At 36.9% G+C, this 19,823-nt stretch overlaps 3 protein-coding genes across 4 annotated transcripts in view; all 3 read left to right on the top strand.

The window, feature by feature from the left end:
- The window catches only part of LOC149827620 (threonine dehydratase 1 biosynthetic, chloroplastic-like), a 28,474-nt gene extending 22,572 nt beyond the window's left edge, over positions 1-5,902 (top strand). The window contains exons 5-9 of the mRNA XM_090018190.1: positions 4,225-4,473; positions 4,560-4,633; positions 4,859-4,976; positions 5,044-5,178; positions 5,532-5,902. Coding sequence (XP_089874316.1) covers positions 4,225-4,473; positions 4,560-4,633; positions 4,859-4,976; positions 5,044-5,178; positions 5,532-5,672 — 717 coding nt within the window. The 3' untranslated portion in view covers positions 5,673-5,902. The remainder of the gene's footprint in view (positions 1-4,224; positions 4,474-4,559; positions 4,634-4,858; positions 4,977-5,043; positions 5,179-5,531) is intronic.
- A 9,338-nt stretch (positions 5,903-15,240) lies between these two features.
- LOC149827619 (cyclin-dependent kinase D-1-like) lies at positions 15,241-15,860 on the top strand. Its single transcript, XM_090018542.1, has 2 exons — positions 15,241-15,464; positions 15,551-15,860. Exons 1-2 carry the CDS (start codon positions 15,241-15,243, stop codon positions 15,858-15,860), a joined length of 534 nt encoding a protein of 177 aa, XP_089874668.1.
- Positions 15,861-16,937: 1,077 nt separating this feature from the next.
- On the top strand, positions 16,938-19,400 carry LOC149827618 (uncharacterized). Of its 2 annotated transcripts, none has more exons than XM_090018188.1 (4): positions 16,938-17,090; positions 17,992-18,217; positions 18,332-18,387; positions 19,054-19,400. In XM_090018188.1, exons 1-4 carry the CDS (start codon positions 16,998-17,000, stop codon positions 19,240-19,242), a joined length of 564 nt encoding a protein of 187 aa, XP_089874314.1. In that variant the 5' UTR covers positions 16,938-16,997; the 3' UTR covers positions 19,243-19,400. The 2 variants fall into 2 exon arrangements, with proteins under 2 accessions (XP_089874314.1, XP_089874315.1); XM_090018189.1 differs by having other exon boundaries at positions 16,940-17,081.
- The last annotated feature ends 423 nt before the right edge of the window (positions 19,401-19,823 follow it).

Below are 19,823 nucleotides of genomic sequence, written 5' to 3'. Positions count from 1 at the left end.
ATATCCAAGAAATGCACAAGAAATAGTTTTTGGTGAAAGTTTAGCATTTTTGTCGGTAAGAACAAAATATTTGCATCCAAAAACTCTTAACCTATTGTAGTCGGGTTCTTTTTGGTATAAAATTTCAAAATGTGAGATCTTATTTAAATTTTTTGAAGAAAGACGATTTATAAGATAAACGGATGCAAGAGCCGCCTCGAACCAAAATCTTTTAGGAATATTTTGAGAAATAAGCAAAGTTCTAGTAATTTCAATTATATGTCTATGTTTTCTTTCAGCTAAATCATTTTGTTGTGGTGTTTTGGGATAAGATTTTTTATGAACAATTTCATTATTCTCAAGATAGTTTTTAAATTCATTTGAAAAAGATATTTACCTACGGAGTCGGTTCTAAGAATTTTTAAATTACTATTAAATTGATTTTGAATCATTATATGATAGGTCTTGAAGGATGCAAACCAGAGTTACCGGAAGCTTCTTAGATAGGTGGGAAGCTCGCTTCCCGGAAATTCGCTTCGGAAGCGTGATACTCCTTGCTTCCGAAACTTGATGAGAACCTCGATTCCCCCACGCTTCATTTATTCTTATTATATGTTCTTTTACTTGACTTTTCATTCTTTTTATCTGTTTTCTCTGACTCTTCTCACTCACTTTCATGTGCTTTCGCTAAATTGGTAGTCTATCATTTTTAGATTTTGTTAAAAATTAAATTTTTACACTAAAAAATCATGAAATTTAATATTAGTCACTTTTATTTTAGTTTTTATTTGTGTTTTATTTTGATTCTCATTCAATTCCTATATTTCTTTTTTTTTATTCCTCGCTTTCCGCTTTCTATATATTTTAAAATGCATCGCTTCTTGCTTCCGCTTCTCATATCGTTTCCCACTTCCGCTTCTTAGTCTGGCAACCTTGATGCAAACACTTCATGTTTATGCTTAAGGAAATATATCCAACAATATCTAGAATAATCATCAGCAAAAATGACATAATATATGAATTTTCCTTTAGATATAACGGGTGTCGGTTCCCATACATCCGAATGCACAATTTCAAACGGTTTGGTTGTGAACATAGATCTTTGATCAAAAGGCAAGCTTCTCATTTTCTCAAGAATACAATCATTACAAGTGAAATCACTTTTACAAAGATCTTTAACAAAATGTAAATAAGAAAGCTTGATGACATTAGGATGTGCAAGTCTTTTATGCCAAACATTTATATCTTTATGTTGGGTACAAAAAGAGTATTTTAGAACTTATAGAAATTTCATGTAGTATAGATCTTTTTTCCTAGAGTCTTCCCCAATCAACTTCCCAGACCGGCGATCTTATATCCAACATTTATTTGATGAGAACTTGAAATCACACTCATGGTTCGAGAGTTGAGAGAACAAAAGCAAATTTTAATTTAGTTTTGGTATAAATCTAATTTTTAGAATAAAAAAAACTTTATTTTTCAAAATTTCTAATTCATTTGATTTCAAGAGAAGCGTCATCCGCGATTGAAACAAAAGAAGGTGATATATTTTTTGTGTATTCGGAAAGAGCAAAAATATTTGGAGTCATATGGAAAGAATCACCTGAATCTAAAAGCCAAAAAATCTTACCAGGAAAAGAAAAGGTTGACATGACAGCACCAAAAATGGATCCTTTAAAGAGAGGTTGAAGAGCCTCCATAACTTGATTTGAAGACAATGCTCCATTGTTGGAAGTAGATGGACCTTCCTCCTTGGATGGTTGAAATGTGGTAGATATGGCCACCTTCTTCTTTCACTTTGGACAAACCGGTTTAGCATGTCTCGGTTCTTTGCAAAAATGACAAATAATTTTTTCATATTATCTTTCTTGGTTCCATCTTCCATTTTGGCCGCCTTCTTCTCTTACTCCTTGATTTTGATTTTGATTTTGATTTTGAAACTTGTTGAAGTGAGGAGGTTTGTAAGTTTTCAAATTATTTTCTGGTTTAGAAACGGCATAGGCTCCTTCATTCTCATCCTTGGTTGAAGGCATAGCTAAAACGCTTTGATTGGATTTGTTAATTTTCAATCGAGTTTTTCCCCCACTTAGCTTAGTAAGAACATTTTCTAGTGGTGGAGAAGTGAAAGAAGATAAAAGAGAGGATCTTGTTTGCTCAAATTTGAGTCTAAGTCTATTAAAAAAATTAAAAAAATAATCTTCCTCTAATTGTTTGTGTCGTAGCTCAATAGCTTCTCCACTCCATTTTGGTTCAAGGAGAGCAACATCCCAAATAGATGATAATTCGGCAAAATATTATCTAATAGTCATTTCTCCTATTTGAAGAGTTAATGTCTTTTTTGAAGATAGTATTTGTGGGACAAATCTCTTGAGGTATATATCCTCTCAAGATATTCTCATACTTGAGATGCCTTCTTGAATTTCAAAATATTGGCATTAATCCTAGTTTCAACCATAGAAAAAATCCAAGAAAAAAATTTGTAATTTTTCATTTCTCATTCTTTATGTTTCTTATTGTATTCTTCAAAAGCTTTCACCCTTTTCTCTCTGTCAAGAACCTTTACAACAACAACAACAACAACAACAACAACAACAACTACGCCTTCATCCCAAAACAATTGGGGTCAGCGATCTGTCAAGAACCTTTATTTATCATTTTTTTAACAATGGTAATTTTTTGCTCGGGTTCCGAAATCGTACATTTGATATAGCCCCAAAGCCCTTTTTCCTTGATATGTGCTTCCATATTTCCGGCCCAAACATGATAGTTGGAGTCATTGAACTTGAATCCAAGAGAGAAATGCGAGTCTTTTTTCGTCATCGAAAAGCTTTAGAAAGACAATGTAATCCAAACAAAGAAAGCGGAGTCAACACGCTTCTCAAGCACGATGACTACGACACACATACTTACTTCGAGAGACCAAGCCTGATACCATGTAAAAATATCTTCAAAAAGATCAAGTTCAAAGTTGACTTGATTAACCCACCAAATTCTCGATAGTAAATATGTGCACAAAGGCACAAAATAATACTCACAAAAGAGCACAAATGCACAAAGGCATGAAAATAATTTATTAATGAGAGAGCGAGAACCTTACAAAACATTGAATTTACAAGGGGGAAGACCCCTTATTTATACACAAGAGAAGACCCAAGGAGGGGCTCCCATATATAGAAGTAGCCCCTCCAACGGTCATATTTATGACCGTTGGAGGGGCCCAACGTCTATATGGCGGGCCCCTCAATGATGAAAAAAATAAGAAAAAAGAAAAAGAAAAAGAAAAAAGAAAACAAAAAGAAGAAGAAAGCATATTCAAAGTGAATATGCGTGAATAAGTGAAATTACAATTTTAGCCCTAGAGGGTATTACAAAAAGTATATATATATGAATTACAATTTAACAGACCCTCCATGCTCATTTCGAGTGTTCTGAAAAAAGAAGCTATGGGCACACAGACATATTTCCCTAGGGACTTTTTTTTATATCTCCTGGACACTCTGTTTTGGAGGTGGCTGCATCAGAGCAATACTCAAATCAAGTCATCAATTAAAGCAGATATTTCAAATTGAAATATTATAAGGACAGTTTGACATCTTCTTCTCAGTAAACCCAGTACCTGAACTTTTAGTTGTCTGTGGTCTGATGGGCCCTGCTTACTGTTGAACTCAGAAGAAATTTACCTTATAAAATTTCTCTCTCACATGGATTGGTAAACCTGCACCAAGTATGAGCTTAGCGATCTAAATTGTGACTTCTGTGATGTACCCCACATTCAGGTGTTTGCATCTAGTGTTAATTAAGCAAGGACATTTTGATAGGGAAAGTTAGAGTAGAGTCCATCCCAACACCCCTCCCCGTATCCTTTGAATCAACATGCGCTGAGATTCACTTAAATTCAACTTTTCCAACTTATATGTGGTTGATTACAACTTACACATCATTTTTATCCTTGTACTCTGCCAACTATAACTCTCATAAAGTTCAGTATTATGTCAGTGGCTCAAAGGCTTGCCAGATAGTTTACAGGTTTTACTTTTCCCACTCCCCCAGAGAACCCAGTCAGATGATCGTTGTTTATTTGCTTGTGGTCTTCTTAGACTGTTTGTCCTCAACCATGCATTGCCATTTCTTCATATCACCTTATGTTATCATTATTCATTTGAGTCTGAAAGAACAATCTGATAATAGCTATTTGTTACAGATATGCTGAGAAGAGTATGCTTAAAATTCACATTCATATTGCAGGACATGTTCGAAGAGAAGAGGAGCATTCTAGAACCAGCAGGTGCTCTCGCCTTGGCTGGAGCAGAGGCATACTGCAAATACTATGGGCTAAAAGGTGAATCTGTGGTTGCTATAACTAGTGGAGCTAATATGAATTTTGATAGGCTGAGGCTGGTAACTGAGCTTGCTGATGTTGGTCGGAAGAGGGAGGCTGTTCTGGCTACCTTCATGCCAGAGGAGCAAGGGAGCTTCAAAACATTTTGTGAACTGGTTAGCCCTGAAGAAAGTCCGTAGTTTGAGATTTTGTCCCTTTTTCTGTTCATGCATCATTATTTCTTGTCATCTCTCCATTGCAGGTTGGTCTGATAAACATAACCGAGTTCAAGTACAGATATGATAATAGTAGAGAAGAAGCCTTAGTTCTATACAGGCAAGTGGTCTTCAGTTGGTATTCCTATTCATGTTCGCAGAAGCAATATATTCTTCCTACAATGTGGATCTTCCTGTGAAATCCTAGTTTTGAGTTATGGCATATTAGTGAGTGACATTTCAATATATCTAATGGCATGTTCCTTGTGAAAAAAAAGAACTCTTAAACGGTGATGAAATACTCTTGCATCATGGAATATTTGTCAATCAACTTTGTTGTTTACAGTGTTGGTGTTCATGAAGCTCGTGAGCTCCGAGCAATGGTTGAACGCATGGAATCTTCTCAGCTCCGAACTATTGATCTCACAAACAATGACCTAGCAAAAGATCATCTGCGACATCTTGTAATTATCTTCACTCTGTGGTTTTGTAGCTCATGAAGATTATTATCTGACATCTGTATTATTCTAGATGGGAGGTCGCTCAAATGTCAGAAACGAGCTTCTTTGTAGATTTGTTTTTCCTGAGCGCCCTGGTGCCCTGATGAAATTCTTGAACGCTTTCAGTCCACGTTGGAATATTAGCTTATTTCATTATCGTGCACAGGTTCGTTAATAGTACTGTCTGATCATGTCAAACCACAGACAAGTTTGGATAATTGTAACCAAATTTGTTCCCTTGTTTTCCATGTAAGAATTTTTTACGGCCATTTTACTACCCAATCAATGTTGTTTAAACTGAAAATTTAAAATTATGGAGCTCTCCTATGCACTTGGTAGACTCATTTGATCAATGGTCATTCTGAGGCAAGTTGTGAGCACTCAATCAACTTGGCATGAAAACTATTTCATTCAAGTTGCCTTCATCTTGGAAGCTCCCGGCGTATCTTTTGTTTGGTAATGATTGCACCTATGCTTTACAGTTAATCATGAATATGTTTTATTTTGTGTCCTTGACAGGGTGAAATGGGTGCAAATGTGTTGGTGGGCATCCAAGTTTCAGGTGCAGACATGGCTGAATTCAGGGATCGTGCTAATGATCTCGGGTACGAGTATGCTATTGAGTTGGCAAATGAAGCTTACAAGCTTTTGATGCAGTGAGTTAAGTATAGGCTAAGGCTTCCTATGTTTCTTCCATTTTTCTTAAGCAATAAGCATTGAATGGTTATTTGTTGGTTTGATGGGCACTGATAGTGATAATCTAGTGTTGTAAGGGAAAGAAATGTGTGTTTAATGTCTTGACTAGCACTAGCTTTTGCTCGTCATTTCACCTGTATCTTCCCTCGTATTTAAATGTAATATTCCTATTTAATAGTTAATACAAAGATTTGTCATTGGTGATGTGTGTGTGTGTGTGTGTGTGTGTGTGCGTGCTAGGACATTGCTAGGAAACAAGAGTGCTGGGGTGGTTTCAAGAATATCTATTTTTGCATGCAATTACTCCATTTTGTTATGGGATATAAGAACAAGGCTTCTGGTGAAAGTCCCTTTTCAACTAAAAGTGTTGCAACTGTCTACTTGCGTATTCTCCATTGTATCTGAGAGTATGATTTTTACATGAGCCAAAATTTGTCTCTCAATCATATTGTAGAATTGCTTGGATATGTCAAACTATTCACTGCAATTTTTCATAAAGTCCATGTAAACCCCATATAATCGTTTATAAAAGTGACAAAGCAAACTGAATCTCTTTTAGGATGAGCTAGATTAGGGCCCCCATACGTCAGAATGCACAATGTCAAAAGGCTGCAAAGGTTCAGAACTGCCGACTTCAAATGGCAATTCATGACTTAGTCAGTTTACAACTCTCACATATTTTACCAAAAAACAACAAATTTAAACAGATCTATCATGCCACTGCATATCATATGCTGGAGTCTAGAGCTAGAAACGTGCCCAAGATGTTGATGATGCAAAACAAACGGATTTAAGACTGCAGTATTGTACCCACTTATAAGAGCATATTAAAATCTCATATCTAAAGTGTCAAGGTAGTACAGATGCCCTCTCATGCGTCCAGTCTCAATCTTCCTTCTTTCCTGCTGATCCTGCACAATGCAACCATCAAGAGAGAAAATGACTTCACAGTTATAATGTGTTATTTGGCAATAAAAAATGTCAAATTCAGGCAAGAGAAGTAACATGATACACATCGCTAGATCTGTATATTGGTCTCATGATTTAAAGGAAGCCTGTGATAAAATCCGAAGACTAATCCAAATTCAAGCAAGAGAGGCAACATGATACACATCGCTAGATCTGTATATTGGTCTCATGATTTAAAGGAAGCCCGTGATAAAATACGAAGGCAATTAATTTGGCTGCTACCCAAAAATATCCTACTGTCTATTGAAAATTAATTACAACATGCACATGCATTGAACATCCGTGGAAAATGCACACAAAAAACTATGTATCTAATTTAAGTCGCCCATATCACAGACCACCTTCAGCTTGTGTATTATAAGCATAGTTATGAATAAAGGGGTCCCTTATATTCAATACAAAGTCCCTTGGCTATGTTGTTTGCAGACATTGTAGTACTTATTAATCAAGTTGCAGAAGATATGTACATAAGAAACCAAACTTCCAACGAAAACTTAATGACATGCACTTAAAAAAAGAATAATAAAAGTAAAACATATTAAGTACATATTTAACGAAAGGCATATGAAGATTATGTCATAGTTAAGATGCAAGGCCTTGCAATACAACAATACAGGAAAAAAAAAAGATAAACTCTATCATACAACAAGAAAACAGATCTTGAAAAAGAAGCCAAATGGGATGCTCAGCACTAGTTAATCCTAGTGAAGGCAAATCTTCATACTCGTGTATGTGCGTGTTTGTGTGTTGCATCTTTGTAAAAAAAAAAGATGCATCTTCGAACTTCGAGCAAGCTAACGCCTGCCCTCCTCTATAGTGATTTTGGCTCGATTCCTTTCGCTGCAAAGCCTACTACGGTTCAAGTACCAAAGGCTGCCCACTTAACAGCCCCAACCAAGAAAATAAGCAAAGCTTGCGTCAACTGGTTGCTAGTCAAGGGCCTGGTGCACACGAAGCTTGTTTACTGTCCATAGTTGCATGGTTATACTGTTGCATCTAATGAAGGTTAAACTGTGCGCTTTGTATGCCAGTATGTGCACCAGAGAGAGATTTTATTATATCTATATTTCATTTGATATTTTGTTTAGAAATCAAGTCAAATACTGGATACATCTGAACCAGTTGTCTGGAACGTATCCTACTAGATAATGTTAGCCAGGAGTCCAAATTCGAAGTGTCGGTGACTGTCCTTAAAATCTTGAATGGAAAAAGAAAGACTGGTGGTGTTTTTTTTTTTTTTGGCTAGCTAGGCCAAGGGAAAACTTTCTCATTACTGAGTGCACATTGGCAGGCCTCCAATTGGTAAAACCATTGAATCCCCTTTCCTGTCGGGGAGTACACTCAGCTTCGGCCTTACAGCAAGGGACACCCTTGTGTTTCGAACTGTGATCATCCCATGTCAAGTGACAAAACCACAGCATCCCCTCACCAAGAAGGCTGAGCCTTCCCGAACAATGAAAAGATGGTCTTCGGATAGAAGCATCCATCCTACCCTTCTTTGGTGGGTAAGGTATCCTGATTAAATCTTTACGGTTTTGTTTGGCCTTTGAATCCATATAAGCAAATTCAAAAAAAGAACTTCACAGCATGTTTTGAGTTGATATTCACATACCAACTCTTGGACAAATGACTGTTTGTTGCTTGGATTGTGGTGGACGGAAAAGAATGGACACAAAACAAAAAATGAACAAAAATATGAAGGCACGTGGATAGGGCAGGACTGCGTGTCATGTTTTGTTTGTGGATAGTACAGGACAGGATGCGCTGTTCTGTCCAGCACGGTCCACGATTCAAACGCTCCATCAGAGGATACCCTGCCCACCTAATGGAGCCCCCAGCTTTGTCCTTGTGGCAAGGAACACTTTCACGGATATCGAATCCGTGACATCGCATTAATTTGACACATACCAGCTTAGCCAGTACAGTGGGCTTCACATCCAGGGCTACAGAGCGTATGGTTGGAAAGATTATCACAAAGCCTCCACACACCAGGCTAGGTGAGCCGGCTTAAGGTGTTCAAGTTGAAGGATGTCACAAGATCAATACCCAGGGTATGTGTACTTTGCCAAGGCCGAAGCAATGACAAAGACTTTTCCGGTGAGCAGGTAGGGGATACCCGGAGGTTTTACACCCATGAAGTGGAGTTGGCTATAGGGTTGGGTGAGCCCATACCCAGCTGTCCTGCACGGGTGGTGGTTGTAGACCCAAGGGGTTTGGCGTAGTGGGTTGGGGGCCTTAGCCCCTATATCAGCAGTCTAAGTTCAAATCCCATGGGCGTTGCCCCCTGTGCAAGCAGAAGCTTGGCGACTCCCTGGGGTCGAGGGGTAAACTCTTGGAGTTTTACGCTGACAGGACAGCAACCGTAAGTACGGCAAGCTAAGCCAGCACGATTAGGTCTCTGCGCCTGGGCCGGTTTTTCTAAGTAAAATATTAAAAAAATATGGTTGTAGGTGTTTTTTGTCTAATCTGAACCTGTATATGTGTTCATAATTGTTTATTTATCAAGGAACATGAATTGAATCAAATCAATGTACAAAAAAAAAAATTAGAATCCTCTATCACCAAATTTTAGCACAATATGAACTGTTGATATTTCACCCCTCTAAAAAACATTATATATATATATATATATATATATATATATATATATATATATATATATATATATATATATATATATATATATATATATATATATATATATATATGAAAACTACCTAATTGGATGCATGGTAACTACTAAATAAACTATGATAAACACATATGCCTGTTTAGATCAAGAAAAAATCACCTGCAGCCATGTTTTTTGCTGGGACCCAACTTGGGGCCTAACCAAGATGGGACCTGAATAGAACATTTCTCAAAAGACCTTGAAAACATGGTAAAAATAGAAGTTGTTTGAATTTGAGAAGGGTGCAAGTATCACCATATAAAGGTTGGTTCCAAATTCAACCCCATCAGATAGTTCGGATCTGTTGGGGCTGAATTCAGACTGTTGCTTCGATTTTGATTGAGATTCAGATCAATCGAGCCCATATCTAACCTCGTTGCACTCCTGTAAGTCAGGTCATGTTGTATATAATCAATTCATTGGTTATCCTCAATCCCAATCACACCTCACTTGATGGAGAGATGGCCCAAGTGGGATGTGCGGTGGATATTGGATATAACCTACCATCAGTCACATACAATATCAAGGTTGTTAAATGCGATGAGGCGAAGCGAGGCGTTGAGCATGTTATGAAGCGAGGCGTAAGCCTCGAGGCGTTGAAGCGTAAGCTTTATGATCAAAATAATAAAATCTATAATATTAATAAAATAATGAAATAAGAAGTGAAAATGAGTTATGCATACAATTAGTTCATAGAAGTGAATTACATAATAAAACTGCACTAGATCAATTTCATATAATTAAATAGAAAAATGCATAGGCAGCAGAAAGCATTGTCAAACATGGATCATTAGCAAATGATATAGCATGGTACAACAGAACTGCATATCAGCCAATCATATAGAATTTTGCCTATGTGATGCTAGCAACGTAACAACATCTAAGATTGCAGACAGTTTGAGATAAATAGGATCTAGAAGAATATATGCTGGTTCTCAGCACATAAGTGGTGGTATTTAGTACAGCTATCTCAGATAGGACATAGTAGGTAAAACTAATACTCAATTAAATTAAAAAGAAAAATACTATTATTAGCAGCAGAACAGAAATTTTAAGTAAAGAACAGTGGCTAAAGTACAAGTTTGGAAACAAAAGTTGACTACTAACCTTCTGGCGCCTTGCTCTGGTCTCATGATTAAGCTTAGATCTAGGACCTTTTGAGGCCATATTGCAAACAACTATATCAAGATACAATCCTGCCATTTTGTAGCATTAAGTGGCACCACAGGTTAGGAATGAATTTGTAATTCAAGTTATAGGCTTTGATGTTTCATTGCACTATGACATTAAATTACCTTTATAATATTTTTGTATAGAATTACATTTTCCCCTACTCCCTCTCTCTTAACGCCTGCCCACCACTCTCATCTTTTCTTTTCCTTTTCAGCTGCCACCACCACCACCACCATTACCAGCCACCTCTTAATTTGTCTCTTGCTGCCACTGCAACCTTTGAAATGAAGTATGCGGAATTACAAGAACAAAGTGCAAAAGCACAAAACAAGTCCAAGAGTGGACAATTTCAAAGGCACAATACTGTTAAAATATGTAATCTCATCTGCAACCAGAACTCATTAGAAAATTATCATTAAGATACGAGAAACAGAATCTGTATAAAAGTAAAGGCCATGATTGTCGTGTAACCTATCCATTTTCAAGATTAAAGCACCATCCTCAAGATTAAGTTAGACTAATAGTGCAAGATAAAACCAGTTATATCTACAATCATGAAAACATATTAAATACATGTGGGGCCATCTCCAAATTGACATGTTCTAGAAATACCTTCTATGCACAAATTTTTTCAACAAAATTGTCATAAGCCTTAAACAATATCAAATATTTTCAACAAAATTGTCTTCACTAGGACTAGATAGCTCATCTTCATTTGAATCATCCATATATGGGATAGTTTCTTCTTCATCTTCAATTTCTTCATTATTCGCTCTCTCATTTTCTGAATCTTCTACTTGTTTTCTTTTACCTTCATTCCAAAATATTAACAAAATTAATAATTAAATTTAAAAAAGTATAAGATTTATAAAATACAAGACATACCTTTATTAGCATGCATCTTGTTTGAAGATGGATCTTTTTTATGTTTCTTAGTTGAGCTTGGTGAAGTCTCAAAAGGAGTAACATCTATATCATCCAAATTAAAAGCTGGATCCAACCAAGAATCTTCTAATGCATCTTGTGGCAAAACTGGGTCTTCTTTTTCTATAATCCACTCATCATCAGAATCAATATTTTCAAGACACAAAGGATCCTCAACTGTCTTCCTTCTTATATCTCTTTCTTTCAATTTCATATTGTACATGATAAACACCAAAGCATTGAGTTTTTCTTGCTCAAGGCGATTTCACCTTTTTGTATGTACTTATAAATTAAAAATTTATATAATTACAAATTTGCAATATATTATGCAACAATGAACAATCAATAATATGAAAATATCTATATTTACCAAAGAAAAAGTGCTCCAATTACGCTCACATTCTGATGCACTACATGTGAAATTCAACACTCGCATTGCAAAGTTTTTCAATTCTTTTGTTTCATCACCAAATGTATTCCACCAATCAGCTCAGAAAATAAAATAAAAAAGAATGTTAGTAAGAAAAAAATTAGATCAATTAGAATTGAAATTAAGACAATATAAAGAAAAATACATACCTGGATTTTTTCTCTTTCTTGTGCCAATTGCCTCTGGTCTACCAAACAAACCAATCGCATTTTCATATGTAGCAAGCTGAATCAAAATCTCACAACGTTCTTCTATATTGGGCACCATCTTTTCTAAACATTCCATAAACCCAATTTTAACTTTTTTATCTTTTACACAATCATCATCATAATGAAAGTGTGGGTTTAGAAAATACCCTGCAGAATGTAAGCAGTGATGCATTTGATTATCCCACCTCTTGTCAATAATATCCCAAATGTCTATATAGTTGCTCTTATCATTGCCTACATTATGAGATATTTCTTCCTTTGCCTTTCTCATATCATTAAACAAAAATCCCATAACTGGTTTATCATCTGAATCAACCCTTCTCAATACTTTCACTAAAGGTAACGTGACTTTAATGATATAAACAATTGCTTTCCAAAAATTTTTATCTTCAGTGACAATGTATGTTACTTCTTTACCTTTTGGATTTTTGATATAATACTCACTATCTTGAAATTCTGGAGATAAGAACATATTCTTTAATGCATTTTTGTTTACACCAATACTTTGAAGAGTAAGATAAGAAGTTGCAAAACGAGTAATAGTTGGTCGTAAGAGCTCTTTACCATTTGTATATTTTCTCATCAAATTTAAAATCCATGCATGTCCATATATAAATGTAGTTACAATCTTTGATTTTTCCAATACTCGTTTATGCAAATGTATCTTGCCAATGTCTTCAAGTATCAAATCTATACAATGTGCTGCAAAAGGTGTCCAAAAAATATGTTGAAAAGCTTCAATATCTTTTAACTTCAAACCTGCAGCCTTGTAATTTGTTGCATTATCTGTAACTACTTGTACTACATTGTGTTCTCCAACGTCTTTAATAACTTCACTAAATAACTTTACCAAATTATCAACTATCTTTCTTATTCCACTAATATCACAAGACTTCAAAAAGACTGTATATGAAGGATTGTTCATAAGAAAATTAATCAAATTTCTACTTTTACCATCCGTCCAACCATCTGCCATTATAGTACAACCAGTTCTTGCCCATGTCTTTTTGTAGTCCTCCAACATAATTTGAGTTTTATCCACTTCATCTTTTAAAATCCAAGTTCTCATCTTATGATAACTTGGTGGTTTAAATCCTCGACCATAATTAGCAATAGCTTCACACATGGATTCAAAATATTGACTATTGCACAAATTAAATGATAACGCATTTGCAAAAAAGAATCGCCCAATAGCATAACATACTTCCTTGCTTTCTTCTCTTTTAAATGCATTATTTATCGTTGTCTGACGAGCTTCTGAACTCACAAATTGATCCATAGGGCCTCTTGTTTGTGAACTTCCAACTCTACTAGTAGTTGGAGAAGAAAGTTCACCACTCATCAGTCCTTGAGTAAAGCTTTCATTCATACCACTTTGTAATATATTTTTTTCTTGTTGTTTTTCTTCTTTCTTCTTTTGCAAGTATTTTGCAAAAAATTGTGTCACCTCATTTGGTGCATGATCACATGGTTTAACACCCTTGTGACTTCCAGCTAGATGCTCTTTTATTCTTGCTACACCACCTTTATAAACTACCTTACAATACATACATACCAAATTTTCTCTTTTTTCCTTATCATTCAAATCTTCTTCAAAACAATGCTTCCAAGCTGGATCTGTCCTTTTCATTTTTTTTAAGATAAACAACCACCTGCACAAATTTAGATTTTTTTTAAAACAGTACAATCCATAATCAAGAAAACATATATTTAAGTCAACTTAATAATCAAGTAAAGCAACACAAGTTTTTAAGTCAACTTAATAATCAAGTAAAGCAACAAAAGTCCATGTTTTGCGTAGCAGGGAGCAACATAAGACTATGATAGGTGCAGGCTAGCGCACCAATATCCTGAGGGTAGAATTTCGGTCTTGTGACACTCGTGACAATCAGGATAGCATAGTCAACTAGAGAAGCAACTATGGTTGAGGCACTCCAAATTATGGTTTTATCGACCAAACAAAATGTAAGATAGACCATATAGAAGACTAAATATGGCCAAATGTAGATTATCTGAATCTCCTATCTTCATGTCATGCAACTATATTTGTGTGTTTCTCCTACTAAGCAGATTACTAGCCAAAGACTTTTGAATTAAAGAATTCGGTAAATCAGATACCATCAGTGGCACCAAGTACACCCAAGATTTGCTCGGTTGATGCATCTGGTTGTTGTTTGTTCTGGCTCCAACCTACCCACCTGTGTCTACACATTTACCACTGAACTTAGGTGGTAGTTTCATAATCACCATAGTTTCTAGAGTCTTTCATAGAAGGATATGCATGATTGTGCTTAAAAGACTTCTATAGAATGTGTCTCGGTAGGAATTACAACTAACATCAGACATGGAAAGACAAAAAACAAAAACTTATTCAATGTAGGCAAAGAACCAGCAAAAACAAAACCACTGCAGAACGAAGGTAACATAATAAGAAGTTAAAGACTTATGGCCACCAAAATAGGTAAGACCTCTCATTTGAAATATGCAAAAGGCTACTACAGCCTCAAGTTATACAATATTGTGTAGGCTTAAGATTTGGAACACCCCTGCAGGAACAACTTAAAGGTGAAGGCTTCAGATTGGACATCTACATATACAACTGAAGGCATCTTGCATATGAGGTCCTGAGTGAGCCTTTAATTTGAGGAATACCGAGACCTTATGCTCAGAAAGTTCCTCTGACAATGGGATTCAGCATGACAGAGAAAATTGGCAGACAAACTTTCACTAAGATGGGTGCTGAACCCATATGTCCATCATGTATATAACAATCTCATTTTTGCCCATAATAACTCATTCATCTTATGTCGTATAGCTGCCAGAAGTCTGACTGAGATTCTAAAAATCTAAAATCAGAGTGCATAGTAACCCATGACTATGACCTTTATCTGCCAAAATATACTTAGTCAATATGCTAAAATTACTAGAAGACACACAAAGGAGAGTAAAGAAAATCAGGAGCACACAGAAGCTCTTAAGTGAATGAAAAGCATGACAGGAGTGGATGTGAACAGAAGCACGTAGCAAGTTTTCAGAGGCAATTGAAAAGGATTATATGAAGCATTTAATATTTATGTCTTTGAAAAGGAAACTTTTCTACTTATATACTATATGTTTTTCTAAGCTATGATAAATCTTGTACAGGGTCAAACTGACATGGATCAGCTTGGTAAGATATTTGCAGTATTTGGCACTCCAAGTCTTTCTCAGTGGCAGGACATGACTTTCCTTCCTGACTATATTGAATATCAACATGTTCTTGCTCAACCATTACGTGTATTATTCCCAATGGCAAGTGAAGATGCACTGGATCTGCTTTCTAAGATGTTCACTTATGATCCAAAAGCTAGAATTTCTGCACAGCAGGCACTGGAGCATAGGTGCATATTGGTCTAATTTATGTCATATATGTGACATTTTTATTAATAAAGATTTCTAAAATATGTGTTGTTCTATTGGCCAATAGGTACTTTTCCTCTGTTCCTTTGCCTACAAAACCAGCACTGCTTCCCAGACCTGCTAGTAAGGTTGAGACTCGTAATCCTTCAATATCTGCAGAGAGAAATTCCCCAGGTCATCTTGTATTATCACCACCCAATAAGGTGAGGCGAGTAAGTATTCCACCTGGAGGTCATGCAGGTAATCCCCATGCCTTGGGGGTGGTTGAGAAGCATGTTAAGGAGACACCAAATCTACCTACGGGAATTCCAATGTCAATAGACACAAATGGGGGTTTTGGTTCAAACTGTGCAAAACAAACAACTGAAGAGCGCTGAAGTAAAGATTCATTAAAAAATTCTGACTGGAATCAAGAAAAGGTTTAACTAATAAAAAAGTTCAAAGAGATTGTATTACTCACACGAGGAAGGAGGCAGCGTCGGCTCCCCTGAGAGGCGTGGATGCAAAATAGTCGGCGCTGGGAGCGAGAGACGAGGAGAGGAGAGGAGGAGGCAGGTGCAGGCTGACAAAGCCCTCCCTCCCCTGTGCGATTTTTACAGAGGGTTGGGGGAGGCACGAAAAGGGAAATGAGGGAATGCGGTGGGGGGGGAGGGGATGAATGTTTAAAACATTAAAAGAAAGAGAGAAACCCTTTCGTATTTCAAATTTTGGGGGTTGTACATGAGGCGTACGCCTTATAATCGAAGCGGGACTCGAAGCGAGGCACACGCTTCACTCATGTGAAGTGTGCGCTTCGAACCCACAAACGCTTCATCTAGCGCTTCAGTATTTTTTTTTTTGCGCTTCGCCTCTAAGGCGTACGCCTCAGGTACTGAGGCGTACGCCTCTCACAACACTGTACAATATGACCTAATGTGGCAGTCTTTATGTATCACAATGGAGGCCGTTAGAAGATTCTCTTTTACAGAGGCTTGACTCGAGGCACAGAACAGTGCCACCTCGGGCAAGCCTATATACGACTTGGTTGGGAACAAGTCTTTATCAGAACCGACTGCGGCCAAATCCAGTCTTAGACTAGTCAAAGACCCTTAACTTATAGATGTATTCGATCTAACCAAGATTTGATCAAGCTAAACTCCGAAAAGACTCGGAAATGTAGCCTTAGCTGACCCTTCTTGTGGTCTAGGGGTCTTTGATTATAGTCAAACATTCGCCTGTTGACCTCACTAGCTCTGTACATCTCCCAGATCGACGGTGTTGGGAGGGTCAAAGCCTTGATAACGTGGTGCTTGATTCCTAAAGGCCCACTGTCCACAGCAGAGGTGGGTGGGTGGGCAGCCATGTTCGGTCAATCGGCCAGTTAGTACGGTGGGCTCCCAAGTTGAAGTCAACGAGGAGACAGTGGTTAACGAGAGAGAGAGAGAGAGAGAGATCTTTTTCAACGAATAGAGCAACGAGGAATTCCTCTCTGAGTGAGAGAGAGAGAGAGGGAGAGAGCTCTTCTTGGTGGCACCATGGATAGCTTCAGAACGAATAGAGAAACGATGGAGGAAGACGAAACTCCACACAGCCATTCCTCGGAATCCCCAGCACCTCCTGTGAGTTGGGTCTCTCTCTCTCTCTCTCTCTCTCTCTCTCTCTCTCTCTCTCTCTCTCCATACCAATATTTTCTGTTCGCTGCTTATCATTTGTGGTTTGAGAAAGTTTTGGTCAAACTGGTTTGGTTGGAATTTGTTCTGATTTAGAAACAATGAATTTGAATGGGCTGGTTTTTGTGATTGACGATGCCCCTTTTGGGGTTGGAAATGGGTGAATTCGAAGTTTCTTATATAAATTTTGAATGGATTTTTGTATTCAGTTTCTTGTTTCCTATTGATGGGTGGTTATAGATGCCCCTTAATTGGGTGTATGTGGGTTCTGAAGATCATCCCTTATGTTAATTTTGGATTCAAATAACTTTATTGGTTCTTTAGCTAGCTATTTTTTGTGGAAGTTATTGGTGATTTGGAGACTTTTTTTTCCTTTTGTTTTTTCACTTCTTCCTATTCTTCTACTAGTGCGTTTATTATTCTGTTTTCACATGGGTTTGCGGTAAATTTTCTATTCTGGCAATGGGACTACGTCTTTGACTGTTTATGATTATACTTTGCTCGTGGTTTTGTATTCATTCAATTAATTCAAGTTGATTACTTCTTTAAAGAGCCATGTTTTCTGGGCTTAATACTGTTTCACATAATTCAATTGACTTTTTTTCATCTAAATCTGCACATTTTGTTGAGGTGTGTAATTTGACCATAGCTGGGATTTATAGTTTCAATAACTTGGGTACCATACCATTGTTTTTGGCGGTTCATATTTGTTAGTCCACTGCTGCTTTCAAATTTGTGCTTTTATGTCTGATTCATCGATATTATCTGGTTATCAGGCTACCATTTGTTTTTGGCACTGGCTCTTTCTTCTTGGTTTGGGTTAGATTTAGGTTGATGCTTATTCTGTTCTTCCCTGCAGTATGTAGAGGTTCATTGCAAATGCAGTGGTAAAACTATGCGGTTTGCGGCTGGAACTGAATCTGGTTTTGCCTTGCGCATGATAAACAAAAAGTTAGATATCAGTGTCGCACCAGCCTCGTACATTGAAGCTGTTAAAGAAGGGGAAGAGCCTATTAGTTTTGGGTACAGTGCGGCTCTATCTTATTATGGGGAGGGCTGGAAATTGCAGACGGTTCATGAAGATGGTAACCTAACTGGATTGCTTCGCTTTTAGTATGCAGTAGGCAGTCTGCAAAAGTGAATTTCTTAACAAATTCAAATCCTTCACCAATTGATTGCTTTCTTTTTTTCTACAAAAGCTTATCATGAACTGAAGAGGGTGAGAAGTTTGGACAAGCAATTCCACGAGGGACTGGTATGTCATCTATCCTATTGGACCAGCAGAATCACCTTATTGGTTTTCATTTTTGTCAGGTTAAATTGATTTGGTTCTCAATGAAGCAGTAGACAGAACTTATCTAGTCGGCTAGGTCATAGTTGTCAATTTCAAGATTTCCTTAACTACTAACATTTAAAGATCTCCCTAGAATTTGAAATGGAGCTTCTTCTCCTTCATTATCTGTTTCTCAAACCCTTGACACTGACAATCATAGAGCTGGGAACAATAATTGCAAAAAAATTCCAAAGTATATGAAATAAAAATCTTGACAATTTCCATACCAGAAACCAAATCTTGCTGCAATTTATAATCACATTAAACTCTTCCAATGCCAAACATGATTCAAATTTGAACCACATAAGAGATGATTCTCATACCGAGATTCAGGAAGGCTCAGATCTTAACCTGACAACAAAGAAGCTCAAAGAGCTTGTGTATTATACCAAAGGCGAACTCCACTGTTGTTTTATCAAACTAAAGCTTCAATTTTAAATTTCAATAGAAACTATATGGTTTTACGCAAAACTGAACTGAGTTGGATTAAGAAAGCAGGTCACAAATGTTCTTTTTCTTTTTTTTTGAAATCTTAAATCTAATACAGTTAAAATATTTGGCATTCATCAACTTTATTTATATTTGCAGAGAACATCATCTAGCACTAGCACTATTTTTCAGGAGAAACGGACTTTTGCAACAGGATTTGAGTATTCTCATCAATACATTGGAAAAATTTTACTTGCTTTCTGCTTCATTTTTCTGATTGGAGGAGTGTTAACTTTCATTCTTGAGAATCTTCCATGGATGATCTCCTTTGTGTCTTCATTGTTGTAACACATTTTTGTATTTCCCTTAGCTCATGGAGATTCTGTACTGTTATTGATAAACAAGACCCTCAGAGTTGTACTGATGTGCTGTTGTTGTCTTCTTAGCTTTTGTATCTTTGGATCACCTGTTTAATTTTTTAATTCCAAGTATTCCCTCTTTTTGCTCATCTATACATTCACTTTATGCTGTTAATACACATTGTCATTAGATTTGGCTTATTTATATGACCACATTTTTGCGGGAATTGACTGCTATTTGTTAGAAAGAAATCACCCTAATGGTTCAACATCTAGGATACTGGCTGAGAGGTTCCTCATTGATCGCTCCGAGCATCCCCTTCCTGCCCACCAAAAACGTCTCCCCATCACTTTGGCTTTATGGCAAAGGGCATGCATCCCATGTATCGAGCTCACACCATCCTTCAGCTTAAACGCCTTAAGCAGACCCACCTAACCAGGGGTGTGGAGCCCTTATGGGTGCTTTGCAAGTCTTAATTAAGAAGAATAATATCAGACCGCCCCAAGGGAGTAGGCCTAGTGGGGTGGGGCCTTGGCCGCTAGACAGGGCAGTCAAGGTTAGATTCCCAT

Source organism: Nuphar pumila, chromosome 10, assembly GCF_984573655.1.
Source record: "Nuphar pumila chromosome 10, dmNupPumi1.hap1.1, whole genome shotgun sequence".
Classification (NCBI taxonomy): Eukaryota; Viridiplantae; Streptophyta; class Magnoliopsida; order Nymphaeales; family Nymphaeaceae; genus Nuphar; species Nuphar pumila.
This window is presented reverse-complemented; position numbering and strand designations above follow the sequence as displayed.